General features: G+C 44.4%; 1 protein-coding gene across 2 annotated transcripts in view; it reads right to left on the reverse strand.

Moving 5' to 3' along the window:
• The window catches only part of ADGRA2 (adhesion G protein-coupled receptor A2), a 127284-nt gene that overhangs the window by 23544 nt on the left and 88977 nt on the right, over positions 1–14763 (reverse strand). For both annotated transcript variants that reach the window (XM_072979084.2, XM_072979082.2), the window contains exons 3-8: positions 9194–9265; positions 8260–8331; positions 7285–7356; positions 5876–6039; positions 5108–5321; positions 4071–4235 (exon numbers count right to left, since the gene is read on the reverse strand). In XM_072979084.2, coding sequence (XP_072835185.2) covers positions 4071–4235; positions 5108–5321; positions 5876–6039; positions 7285–7356; positions 8260–8331; positions 9194–9265 — 759 coding nt within the window. The remainder of the gene's footprint in view (positions 1–4070; positions 4236–5107; positions 5322–5875; positions 6040–7284; positions 7357–8259; positions 8332–9193; positions 9266–14763) is intronic.

The raw sequence follows: 14763 nt of genomic DNA on the forward strand, positions 1-14763 counted from the left end.
AAGCTGCATTAACAGAGGTATAGTCTCCAAATCCCACACGGTACTAGTTCCCCTCCCCTCCCTTCGGAACATGGGTTTGGATCCAGCATTCAATATTTATGGTAGAAGGGTTCCACCCATTGAAGGTGCTCCCACTCATCCAAGAGTGGGTCCCCTGCACATAGATCACCCCTTTCAACAGGGCCCATCTGTGAAGCAGATGGGAAAGGCAAGGAAGAGGCATGGCAGTCGGTTAAATCTGCCTGAATCTCGATCCAAGCTGATCTCTTTGCTTCCAAAATGGCAAAGATTCCCCTTTTTTATGCCTTGAAAAAAGCCCCGAAGTCAGACAATTCCTAGAAGAACAAAACATGCCGATTCCATCTCCTCCATCCACATCTCCTTCCAGTGAAAAGCAATGAGTTTGAGAAGGGGCAATATTTCTTGGCGTGAGAGGCGAGGCTCTCCATCCTCTGAAAAATCTCCTCTTCAGCCTCATTGCCTTTTTGTGTGGAGAAAGCTCTAACCAAGGGTGTGGGGTGAGCATGCGCCCCTTTGGGTGTAGAATAAACACTGTTAACTTTCACCTAAAAAAGCCTAAAGAAAAATACTTGAGGCAGCTTTTCCCAGTCTAGCGCTCTTCAGTTCAGCTGAGCGACAACCTCCATTGTCTTTAACAGAGGTGGTTATTTTTATCCAACCAGAGCCTGAAAAAGGAAACCCTAGAATTCCCCAGCCCGTAAGTCTCAGGCCATGCCATCTGGACTCTGAGAGATTCTGGGGCCTGCAGCCCCAAAAGGGAGCCATTTCCAGCTGTTCCTCCAGCACAGCTGAAGGGCGCTAGTTCCAGAAGGCAGGACCATGACATTGGCATCCAGCGAGTGGTTATGGGAGGAGAGCGCCATGTGGGCAATTCAAAAGGAGGGCTGTGGGGAATGGTGAACATGTTTCTGCACAGAGGAAGAGGCTCCGCCATGGGGGGAAAAGCTTTCATGCCATGCCCTGGAATGCTCAGCCAATGAAAACGTCACATGCCAAGGGTTTTATAAGGGTAATTTATTTGCCTCTCTGGAACTCAATGCTTGGCCCAGCTGCTTCAACATCTGGCTTTAAGACTCATCCCACACAAGCCCTTTTCCCTCCCTTCCTCCCACCCTCTTCTGCTGGCAGCAACAGCTGGGTGAATTGAAGGAAGACATATGGCGATCAGATAGTTACCCAATAGACAGACACACACATATGCAAGCATGCACGCACACACATCGATACAGAGAGAGACGCACGCCACATTCCCCCTTGGGCTGCTTTTGCCAAAGACAAAGCCAGTGTTCCCTCCTCACGGCTCCCTCAGTCTTTGGGCCCAAACCACAGTGGCCTCTGCTGAAAGGAGGGTTAATTCCAAGCGGGACAGGAAGACCCCTGGTATCCGTTTGTAAAGCAACCACATCAAATCGAGGGGAAACATCTCCCACCAGAGAAACAATCTTCCTGCTGGTCTCCAAAACAAGTAATCCGTCCAGTAGTTTTACCTACATTATACCAAGGGATAGATCTTCTTGGTCTTTACATTTTGGAAAACTGGGGGCCTCAGTTTGTGGCTGCAGTGTTCCTACATGGGGTGGGGAGGGAGAGAAAGCGGTTTAATGCCATTTCCTTTATCTTATCCCTGATGAAAAATTCTGCCCACCCCCTTCTCTTCTGCAGCTGCAACATCGTTCCCTTCTGGGGGACTTTTTGATCCACTTCAGAAGAGGCGGTTTTTCTTCAGGAAAGGGTACTTGTCATGTTGGGGGAAAAAATAAAGCTCTTGTCCCCTATCACCTGCGCCTATCTGAATCCTCTCCACAACACGGTTACAATTAAAGAGACAAGAGATCTGCTCTAGCACAGCCCTTTCGAGCTCTGTTTTGTTCCCATCGGCCCCACGGCAGCAGCAAAACCATTTCCTGGATGAGGTCCCCCCAACCATTCCTCTGGCATTCCAGTCCGGCTGCACCCACCCCCCCCAACCTGCTCCCCAGCCATCTCTGCTTCCAGAGGGGTGGCCTCTGGGTTGGGCGACATGGGGGGGGGAGCCCCTTGCTACCCTCTGCTGGAGGCTTCGGGGCTGCTTCCTCTGCCTCTCATTTCAGACACGGAGTCTTGCTGCTCCATCCAGAGTACGAAGGCAGAAGGGAAAGGTTAGGGGCGGGTGAGAAGACAGCCCCCCCCCCGTTAATTGAAGCCACATTGACTGCACAGTAATTTATATTCCATCAAGAGCTCGCCAAGGTTACAGCAGCCCTTTTTTCTGTTGCCAGAGAAATTCCAACACCTCCTGCTTCTGGAGCCAGGCCTGTGAAAGAGTCTCCCTTGCAGAGAAGGCTTCATGACTCCCTGGCCCCAAATGCCAGGAAGCGACCCTGAGCTTTAAAAAAAAAAAAACTTCATGTTCTCCTGCTCCCACGTCTTCTCAGAGCTCTGGACAACACTCCCACAACACTCAGACAGACAGACAGACAGACACACACACACACACACACACAGAGACAAACACACACACACACACACACACTGCATTTTATACTAATTAATGCATTAGGACTATAAGATATATATATATATATAATCCTAATTTAATTACTTTCCACTCACAAGAAGCGATGGTTACTTTTTAAAATTGTTGTGAAAACACTACCTAATCTGTAGGTCCGTGGAAATGGAAGGGCATCTATTTACTTTCAATGTAGCTGAAAACCCCAAGGAATCAATAGAAGCTCTAATGGTAGAATTAAAAGAATTTGGTGAAAGAAGAAGAAGAAGAAACAAAGATCTTAATGAAAAGATCCAGAAGGAAATTGATCACACAATCAAAACAGGAGGCACCGATCAGTATAGGCAACTGGAGTGCCAAAATGGGAAACAAACTTGAACTTTCCTGGACAAATGTTTCTGTCTCTCTGTTTTGTAAGATGCGTCTCATCTTGCATATACCAACAACAGAAGAAAATAAAACTGGGCAGATTTTCCAGTGCTGAATCCTGAACCTCAAATGGCATTGATCACCAACCTCCCTTCCTAATCTTTTTGTCACAAGCACAGTTTATATTCTGCAAAAGTTCTAAACCCTAAGAAAATTATGTAAACAAACAAGAACCATATGGTTTCCTAATGAAACTTTCCCTCTAGGAAGCTTTCTGCTTACTAGGAATACACTACAGTTTAAGTTTAATATTGAAATGGCTGTCATCTGAAGAAATGCTAACCTGGGAAGGGAAAACCCTTCCCTTGGAATTATGAACAAATGAGATAAAAGAGAATTTCAATACACCCACCCCAATATTCTGTATTTAGGACATGGTTGAATGAAGCTGTTGGTTGCTTCTGTATGGATAGCAGACAACCATGACATTCATATAAATGAAGGCCTTGTTGAAATAATGAGGTCTAGATACTCTACTTTTAAAATCATAACAATATGTGTTTCCCACACATAGGCCAAAACTACACAGTCTGGAAAAACTAGATGGGAGTTCACAGTGACTCCTGTTGCTGACCTGTGATGCAAAACCTACCCTGGTTTTAAAAAGGCACCAAATCAGCTCTTTTAAAAATCACAGTAAAATCTTGCTTTTACTTTCCTCAGAAGTCTTTCCCAGATGGAAGGCTGCGAATGACCCACGAACTAAGAGAGAGAGAGAGATGCAGATACTGTACATATACTCAGGTTGCCAGAATGCTCCGGAGCTGCCCCATGCTCGCATTAGCAAGCATTAAAAAGTTTGCTATGATGTTGCTACATATGTGTATCAAGTCAGAACCAATTTATAGCAACTCTTTCAAGGTCAGTGAGACATTTAAGGAGTAATTTTACCAGTTCCACACACCCCCAAAGAGTTTCCATGGCTGAACAGGGATTTGGACCCAGGTCTCCTGAGTTCTAATCCATCACTCTGCCCACTGCATCACACCGGGTATTTCTCTGTCTGCATCTACCCCCCCCCCCAAGTAAATACCTTTGTGTGGGTTATGGCAAAAACGCAGTTCCGGGGACGGACTCACGGAGAGCAGGGCCCACAGCCTGCTCTTTGAAGTCTGCCTCAGAGATCTACCTGAAGTCTCCGCGGTTGTTGGTGACCCGCTCAGGCGGACAGTATGACGCCGACATCTCCAGTACAACGATATCCACCTTCTTGCTAACGTTGCCCTGAGCCGTCAAGATGGTGCACTCCCATTCACCGCTGGCTGAGACATGGATGTTGGATAGGATGAGCACGCTGGGGAGAGACAAGGCTTTTAGAAACCACGCATGCCTTTGCTGGGGTTAGTCTCTACATGTGGGCCATGTGAACAAAGGATGGGGCATGCAGGCCAGCCCCCACCTCCCATTCTTTGTATGCAGAAGGTCCCAAGTTTCCATCTTTAACACCTCTGCTTCAAACAATCTCACTGGTACATAGGCTGAGAAAAGCCCATTCAAGTGGCAATGAGGCTCAAGGGTATAAGGCAGGCGTTCTCAACACAATGTTCATATGTTCATAATATTCAATGTACCATATGCTCACAAGTGCTACTGTACCCACACCCATCTTATTTTGCACTTACACATCACCCTGTACATAACCTTTAAAATTTAAATATGGACATAGGGAGGCAATGATGAGCCAAACCTGGGAAAATTACTTTTCTGGGCTACTTGAAATTCTGGGAGCTGTATTGAAGAAAATTAACAGTCCCCAAGCTGCAGGCTTACTTGTGGGATTTAAGGTGACCCATCTGCCATAGGGCAATACAGGAAGGGGAAAAATTGTTGCTCACATTATGACATGGCTGTTTGTGTGATTCTGGGAGCTGTAGTACAAAAACACAAATTTGCACACCTCTGATATTAAGATAGATGGTGTTTTCCAGTGAGAGGTCCTGCCCAACTATAATGGACAGTTATTGTTTTCGAAAATAAGTTGTTCTAATCTGAGGTGAAGACAGAGAAACCCAAGAGAAGTTCATTCCACTATTTAGTACACTACGACTGGGAACATTTCAAAAAGCAGCTGCAATCTTCAGAACACCTTTGGGCTCAGCCATGAATCGCTGGTAAAAAGCCAAGCTCTCTTTCCCTCCAGCACCAACCAGTCTCCTTGGCCAGTACCTTGTGATTAAGGTGCAATCATGGACAAGGCTCTCCTCCAGGATGATGCCACTGTGTTCGTCCCCCTGCACCAGGGCACGGTTGTGATACCAAAGGATGTGGGTGCTATTGTCGAGGTAGGTGGCTGTACACTGGAAAGGGAGGCGGTCGCCTTGGAAAACCACTTGCCGCAGGGTTGGGATCAGTTGGTGGGTGTGCAACTCCGGAGTCCCTTCTGTAAGAAGAACAGAAAGAACCCCCTCAGGTTGTATGGGAAGGAAAATAATGGGACAAATCCTGTTGCTTATCATAATAAATTGCACTAGCATAGGCCTGATGAATTAATGAAGATTTGATGAGTCAATTCCTTCATAGGTCCCATGGACTCAAGTGGGCCTACCCTAGTTATAACTTATTTTAGCAGAGTAAGTTGCAGTTACAGTAGGCCCATTTGAATCAACAGAACATATGGAGGAGCTGACTCATCAAATCCCCATGGATTCAATGGGCCTACTCTATTACTATGCTAAGCAATGGGATTTTGGCCATTGCTTCATTTCAGGCTCACCCAGAGCCTAGAAAAGTCACTTTTAGATTATAACATTCCAGAAGTTCCCTGTGAACATGGCCTCCATCCATGCTGGCTGTGGGATTCTGGGAGTTGCAGTTTTTCCAAGCTCTGATTCCATCACACAGCATTGCGTGCTGCTTATATACCGTCCCATAGCACTTCAAGCACTCTCTGGGCGGTTTACAATTTAATTATGCAGGCTACACATTGCTGCTTACCACAACGCATCTGGCTCTCCCTGGTATTCCGCAGTGGCTTCCCATGCAGGCTGCTGGGGTAGATGCACAACGTCTTGTCCGATATCTGGATGGAATGGTTCCTGGACCAGGTCAGGATCCAGCGCAGGTTGCAGTTACATGTCAAATATTCTGTGCCAAAATCACTGCGGGGGGTGGGAGAGGAGAGCAGAGCCACATGCTTGGGTTAATGTGGATAAAGGATGGGTGAGGGAAGGTAGCATGCATCAGCTTCTCTCGCATGGCATATCCATTATTGATGTGACTGGTGCATAGAAACATGATATACAGACACCCGTCTGGAATGAATTTCCATTTGGTAGGTCTGGGTCTACTATACGAGACGGCTAAGCTCCTGCTAAGGGCACCCCCCTGGTTCAGGAAGTAGGTTGGCTGGATCTGACCTCCAGGATAGGAGGGAGTCACTACAGAGTTTGTTCTCACTTTGCATGAGGATGTCCTCCATTTATGGGCACAACCATACTCTGAAAAAAAAATCCATTTTAACCGCATACAGAGCAATCCCAGAACCAATCTTCTTCAGAACAAATTTTCAATTTTTCTATTAGAAAAACAAGAAACTTTGGAAAACATGGACAAAACCTAGAAAAGCACACACACTATTTTTTAATGAGTGAAATGCTTTTAAAAATAAAGTTTTATTCATTTAAAATGCCAGGAACAGTGTAATATGAAGACTTCTATCAAAGATGATCTACAGTGTAAAGAACAATAATTCCTGTTTGTACTGTAACACTCAGATCCACATGCATTCCTGCATCTAGCAGGTACCAACATAAAGGGGCACCTTCATTACACCTTTGAATTCACCATCATGCTTGTGAGAAAGTAAGACTTCTAAATGTTTAAATTTCATAAATACACCAAACAGTAGAATTTCTTGCATTAAGTTATAAATATAGCATTTAATGGCCTGAATCCTGATGTTGGGTTACGCAAGCATCAGGTAAATTATGTAACTCACTATGGTGAATTGCTGTTAATTGGCAAAGCACTGCTTGCATTACTCAGCATTCACCTGTTCTACAACCAGGTGTGTGTCTTGCAACACAACTGGCATCATGTTTAGTTAGCACTAATTCTCTGCAGAAAGTTAGGCAACTCAACTTACACACACATTCATCGATCAGCAACAGGATTCTGGCCAATGTTGCCGAAACAGTAAAATATTTCTGAATTAAGATATGAATAAGTTTTGCCTACGCTTCACTTCCTCCCAGAGTTCCCATTTTTCCTCAGAGGGGCAAGTGTTGAATGGGGAAGAAACATTTTCCGTCTAGGGCTTCAGTATTTCAGGAAATGTTACATCTGGGGAAGAGAGTTTGTATCTGGGGAGCAAATGGTTGGGTTGAACAAATGAAAATACTCACAGGACTTTCAGAGACAGCAGTGTGTCAAAGACTCCAGGCTGCAGGTTGGAGAAAATATTTCCTGACATGTTTCTGTTAACAATAATGGGGGGGAAATAAAAATGGATCCTGAAAAAATCTCTCTAACAGTCATTTATTGTTAATCTTTTGTTTCAAAAAGTTAGGATATCAAATCCTTTAAAATATCTCTGGTTTATGAAAATGAATACTCCTCATGTCCATGATTCAAAATGGCAGCAAATGGTCTGATGCATGCATATTGCTAGCAAAAAGAAAGATGCCAATGTCTATATAGCAAAGGCCAACTTGAATGTTGATGTTACCAATGTCTGCAGTTAAGATGGCTTACAGGATCCCCTCTTGTGACCACTATAAACAGATACCAATCAAGTGAAAATCCCAGAACCTGACCTATTTTTTCACCAGTTAACCACATCACCCAAACACAAAGCAATTGTCAGGGCTGTTCTTCAACAAATTTTCTAGGAATTTATTGCTTAAAGCAGTCTGAATGCCTACGTAGAAGAAATACGGTTTTCAGTGGAGTGAATGCACCTGTCTTTCTAACGGAAAAGTATTCAGTTGCTCTCTCCTTAAAGAATAACATGAATTTCAGGTGCTTCCATACATCCAACCCAGTGCATGGCACTTCCTAGGCATCAGTGTTTGGAAGAAAGTTCCAGTTAGCTTCATTTCCTATAGTTGTGCCATCAAGTTGCTTCTGTCTTATGGCAACCCTAATTTTTGAGCTACAGTTGCCATACAGCAGAAGAGACTTGATGGCCCATAGCAACAGCAACACGTCTATAGGAAAGGACCCTAGCTGGAACATTCCAGATTCCATAAACTGGAAGCATATCTCTGTCAGCAAAAGGTTCATTCCAATGTGTGGGGATTCCAGTTGCTAGCACACATGCCTTGAAGCACAACCTCTTTGCCACACCACAGCATCAACCCAGAGGGCAAACTACTCACAGACGGATGAGGTTGGCCAGTCCTTGGAAAATGCCAGCGTCGAGGCAGCCGATACGATTGTTGGAGAGGTCCCTGTTGAATAATCACAGGTATCAAGAGACATAGAAAGAACAGGCAGTGGGGATGCACAGACAAAACGGTAGGTCAAAGAGGCCAGCAGAGACACTAAAAACTAAAAGGTGCAAAAGATCTGCAAAAGATCAAGGGTAGCATCTTTTTGACCTTTTTTTTTTAACTTAATGCTTTTTCCCAAATGTTGCTTAGTGATGTGGAAAGGTTTCAGAGAAGACACTGTGAAAATCATAGCACTTCAGAGTCGCCTCTCTCTCTCTCTCTGACGATAGATAGATAGATAGATAGATAGATAGATAGATAGATAGATAGATAGATAGATAGATAGATAGATAGATAGATAGATAGATAGATAGATAGATAGATAGATAGATAGATAGATAGATAGATAGATAGATAGATAGATAGATAGATAGATAGATAGATAGATAGATAGATAGATAGATAGATAGATAGATAGATAGATAGATAGATAGATAGATAGATAGATAGATAGATAGATAGATAGATAGATAGATAGATAGATAGATAGATAGATAGAATGCCAGCTGGAGGATTCTAGGTGCTGTAATCCCAGAAAGTACAATTTCCAATATTCTGCATGGCCCCAAAGGTTGAAGACTGCAAGTGCATTCATCTTTGCAGAAATTATGATCAAATCTATGAATAGCTACACATCATGGAGCTACATGCAGGTTCCATGTGCTCTGCATGCCATAGTTCTAAGTGAAAGGTGGGAGGACAGGTGGGCTGAGCAAGCCAGGACTGTGCAATGGTGAGAACTAGGCTGGGACGTAAGGACAGGGAATGAGTTGGTCTACTCTGCAGTTGTGAGAAAGCAGCGTGGTGGGGCAGTACTTACAGGCGCTTCAGGTTAGAGAGGCCAAGGAAAGCTCCAGGCTGGATGGTGCTGATCAGGTTGTTCTTCAGGTCTCTAGAAAAAACCAAGGAACCCCATTTACATTTCATGCTGAGCAAGGTGTGGAAATGATCTCAAGGTCCTTCTCCTCATGGGAGGTCTCTAGTCTCTCCTTAAGCGGATGAAGATGAAAAATTCCACTCAACATTACGGTGGCTTGGCTGGATCAAACAGAGGCAATGCTACCACTGCTTCCTATATAAGCCTGTGTCTAGCTTTCATTACAGTGGAGATTCCTGCTAACATTTTATTGCTAGGGCTGTTGTTGTTGTTGTTGAATTGTCCCTGCACAATTTAAAATATTTTCCTCTCTTCTCCTCCCTCCCACATTTCCCCCTCAATTTCTTAAACAGTGGTCATGTATCCACGTATTCAAAGTTTCTGTAACAGCTTTTCATTTGAAAAGTTCCCAAACACTTCACAGTTTAAAAACCCAACATGTATGTTTGCATTTTGTTGTTTAGTCATTAAGTCCGACTCTTTGTGACCCCATGGAGCAGAGCACGCCAGGCCCTCCTGTCTTCCACTGCCTCCCGGAGTTCGGTCAAATTAATCACCTCCATAACATGATACCAAGTTAATTCCAACTTATGATGACTCTTTCCGGGGTTTTTAAAGATGCATACAATAAAAAAAATGTACAAAAATGCACACATACATATAAGAATGCACAAAATAAATAAACATATGAGAAGTATATAAAAATGCATCACACCAAATATTTGACTTATAGCTAAAATTCCTCCAACTGAGGGATGAGCCAAGTGGCATCGGGTATAACTCCAAAAATTCATTCCCAACACCTCCACATGTTTTTCCCCCCAAGGTTTTCAACCTCACACATGCCAGCTGCTCTAAGATTATCAAAAAGTTTTCATCAATGACATTTAACCCATTAAATGATGAAGCACTGTTTCTTTCAGGGCTGGGTAGTTGGGGAGACTGACAGACTCTAAATCTTTGAAGACCAGGTGCTCCCCCTGCTGGTTCTGCTTAATGCTTTATATTTAGGGAAAGAGGCGGGACTTTGTTGACCAGGCTTTGGGGCTGGACAGCACAGTGAAATGTTAAGCATAGCATATACTGTATTGGTTTTTGTTGCTCTGGCAGTACTGCTGATCCTGCAGAGCAGGGGAGATGCGGGCAAGATGTTCAGAGCCGCGACTATTTCTTGTATTATTTTCAAACTATGAATGGCAATGTTGGTTTGCGGCCGGGGGGGGGGGCATTTTGAGCTGCATGTCCTGTGTGTCAAAATGGCTAGTTATGGCCCATTTGGAAATAATGAGTTACAGTTAATACTATAATCAATATATTTGCATCAAGGAGGAGGAGAAGCAGACTGATGGATGTCTCTAATCTTCTAAAACGGTTGCATTTAATCTTCTAAAAACAATGCTTTGAAAGTAAAATTGTAATTGTGTTTTCAAACCATTCTTTTAGAAGATTGCAATTTTAATGGTAACACATTAATGCTAATGCATTATTCTCAAGCTCTGTCAGACGCTTCTCTAGACAAGCCTTCGGTTTCCACAGTGGCCATCTGGAGACCCTACTGAGACGCTCACCATTTCAGCTGTGCTCTCCAGCCCCTAGTATTCAGACATACAGTGTCTTTCTTTAACGACTCTCATAACTAGTAGGTGTTGATAGCATTCTCCTGCATGAATTTGTCTATGAAAGCTATATAAGTTGGTGGGTGACAGAATATCCACAATTTAATTTTAAAGTAAAGAAAATAGACTCCTATTCTCTCCCTCAATCTTTGGAGTGGGTATTACAGTACTGTACTCTATTTTATTTGCATCAGCCTGGAGCAAGAAGACTCTGGCCTAAAATACAGTTGGACATGCATCTACCGATCTTTGGACTAAGTCTTAATCATCAGCATCTTGTATGTCAGAGAATAACCCCCCCTCCCTTTCCTCCCTTTCTTTACTTGAAAAATATGGTAAGAGATCTCTACTTCAAGAGCTGTGGGGGCCAATGTGACGGGCAGTTTCACAGAACCCACAAGTCCTCCCTATCATTCTACATCAAAGTGTGTTTCTAGCTGCAGGAGATTTGCCATTGTTCTGTAATTCATTAAGATTCCTCATCTGGGCTTTTTACTGCTGGTAATTGCTGCTGCTTCATCCAAGTTTGTGCTACGTAATTAAAAAAAAAAGCAGCAATATCCTCCTAGCCCACCCATGTGCCTGGAATCTCTGGTCTGAAAGACTGAGCTCAGAAGGGGGGAAAACACAGAGGAAACTCTCTGGTTGCAAGTACTCGCAAGGACCACCTTTGGTCTTGGGGACTCATGTTGAGATCCAGTTCAGAGAGTAATACAGAGACTTTGGGAATTACACTTTAAAAAAAAGGACTACAGCTCCCAGACATCCCCAGCCAGCTTACCCAACAGCCATGCTTGCTGGGAGATTGCCGTGACTGCAGACAGAAAAATAAATGTTTCCAAGTGCTGGTAATTCTAGAACCCGGGCTAATGCAATATTTACTTATTGATTTATTGCCAGGATCCTACTGTTAAATTTATGCTTGCATATGGAAAATGGCACAAATCTTGGTGGAAAATTGTTCTTCATTAATGAGGAGAGACAAAAAGAAGGTGGTCCTGAATCTGCCACCAGTATCTTTAGAAAGCCAGTATGGTGTAAACTGGGGTTTTGGACATCCAGGTCCAAGTCCCCAAGCGCAAGATACAGTAGTGGCAACACAGCCGTCCTGCTGCCTGATGTAGGAAGACACGTGCAGCTCCCTGATGGATGATTCACCACCCCCACCACTGCCGCAGTGCCTCCCTCACCTGGAGCATCACAAAAACGCTGGGGGTGGAGGCAGTGCCTTCTTGCTTCTGGCCGCATCCCTACCTTTACAGCCTCTTCCTTTTCCCTCTGCCTTCCCAAACCCCAAGCGCCTCCCTTTCTTGGCTGGGGCACCTTGGCCACAAGGTCTGGAGGCCCAGCATAACAGAATCTCCCTTAACACCCACATGTGTGAGGAGGTGACTAAAGGAATTAGGTATCTTCAAAAATCAGTTAAAAACATGGATGTTTATTCAGGCCTTCCCTCCAGTCAATACTTGATCTTTTTTCTTTCTTTTATTTTTCTCTATTTATTTTTACTTTATTTTTCCCTTTTTGTAAATTGTTATGGAAGTTATTTATGTAATAATTTTTGTTTTATTTTTATTTGCTGTTTTATGCTGTTTTGGAAACCGCCTAGAGTGGTCGCAAGACCGGATAGGCGGGATATAACTAACTAACTAACTAACTAACTAACTAACTAACTAACTAACTAACTAACTAACTAACCAACCAACCAACCAACCAACCAACCAACCAACCAACCAACCAACCAACCAACCAACCAACCAACCAACCAACCAACCAACCAACCAACCAACCAACCAACCAAATAAATAAATAAATAAATAAATAAATAAATAAATAAATAAATAAATAAATATTACACAGAAAGCTGGTCCATCATCTAAAATGTCTCTCTCCTCCTAATGACCAGCAGCTCCTGGCTATAGTGATGCCTTCCTTTAGTTCCACTGTATTCTAAATTCTCCTAGCACAAAAGAGGGAGAAAAACACATCTATATCTACTTTCTCTACACCATGCCTAAATTTATAAATATCTATTTATCCCCATTATTTACCTTTTTAAAAAAACCCGCTAGAAACATGAAAGGGAGGAACTCAGCTGTGAGGGGGAATCACTTCAAACAGCCTCCTCATGCTGTCTGGCCCTGCCCCACAACTCCTAGGGCAGCCTAGGAGAGAGCAAGTTTCTCGGGCCCCGACTTAGTGGGGCTGCACCACTACAGGTGGAGGAAAGGCCACCGCCTGATGTGGGATAACTGGAGGAGGGAGCAAGGGTTGGAGTAAGATGGCCGGGGTTGTAGGGCTCAAGGTTGTTGTTGTCAACCACCTCGGGTGAAGGGGAAACATGGGAAGAGGCAGTCAGGCACTGCGGCCCCAACGTCTGTGGCTCCACAGAGATGGAGATAAAGGACAACTGGAACCAATTCCTCCCCCCAAGCCCATTTGGCCATGGAAGGGGCTAGGGACCCGAGGGTCCAGCAGTGCAGCCCCCAGTTGATCCTGAGTCCATGCCGCCTGACAGGAATCATGGCTCCTACTCCAACCCAGCCTTGACACTAGAGACACAAGTGGCCACATACATGGCCATGGAGACTCTGAGAGCAGCAACGCCACAGAGCCCTGTCCCCATCACCCATCTTTACCAGCCCACCCAAAAAAGATGGTGTCCCAGATCAGGACTCATAGTTCCTGCCTGCTTCTCCAGACTGGGACCTTCAGAGGCGCCCCTCAAGTCAAATGGAGCCTCAGTCACATTGACTGTGCCCAAGGGATTGGTGCCGGAAATTTAACCCAGCAAGAACACAGGGTCTGATTCCGTGCCTTTAATAAAAGTTTCTGTGAGTGACAAAACCAGGCTGAAAGCCACGGAATTATTGCTTGGGGACTCCTCAGCCCCCACGCCCCTGGAAGGGGGGACTGGTAGGGCTCATATCACCCTACAAGGCTTTCTTATGAGGAGAAATTGGATGTTTGGGTTGGAAAGAACCTCATATTTTACAAGAATGAAATATGGGAGGAATTGTAGATGGTAAGAATTCTGCACTCTTATTCCTTATACATATGAGCGATGCTTTTATTATCACAACTTCTATACAGTTCAAGGAGGCATGCCACCTTACGGCCACCAAACTGGAACAATCCTCTTTTTTCCAGTGTCACCAGATCTAGGCAAGAGAGCAGACCATCTGTCTGCGGATCTCTCATTGCAGAAGCTTGCTACTGATAAGGCCAGACAGTGCCGTCTTCCAGGCATTAACCTGTTGCCATCCTCCTCTCCCCTCCCCGGCAGCCTTTGCAGCCTTTGGAGAAAGAAGAGATGAGCAAAGTCATGCAGAACATGTTGCACACAGCTGCTACCCTAAACCACACTTCCAAGTTGAAAAGAACAAAAACTGCAAGAGAAACCATCCCCATATAATCCCTAGGAGACAGCTGGATTTAGAAAGCAGGATGGCAAACATTAAACAAAGCTCTTCTTCAAACGCCCGACACATGCTTGTGAGCACAATCACACATGTACAGCCCAACACTCACACCCCCAGCGCCTGCATTAATAAAGAAGTTCATCTCAAGATGCTGCAATTTCCAACATTTCAGGAACAAAATGGGGGCCTGCTTGCAACACTGCAAATTTCTAGGGTTCCCTATCATGGAAGTGGGAACTGCAGCACAACGTGACAGCATGGAGTACTCAAATTCAGACTTCTCGTCACCTGGCCAGACTTTGCCATGATTTTTCCATTCTATCCCCCACTTCTGTTGTCCACCTCTGTGACAGCTGGCAGAGATCCTCAGCTAACCACGCTGAGGTGGGACGTGTGTTGATCAAGCTGTGAACCTGAGTCTTCAAGATGAATATAGCCCAACCCAAGACAGGCTGAATCTCTATTCCCTAATAAA

Source organism: Pogona vitticeps, chromosome 8 (assembly GCF_051106095.1).
Source record: "Pogona vitticeps strain Pit_001003342236 chromosome 8, PviZW2.1, whole genome shotgun sequence".
In the NCBI taxonomy this organism is placed as follows: Eukaryota; Metazoa; Chordata; class Lepidosauria; order Squamata; family Agamidae; genus Pogona; species Pogona vitticeps.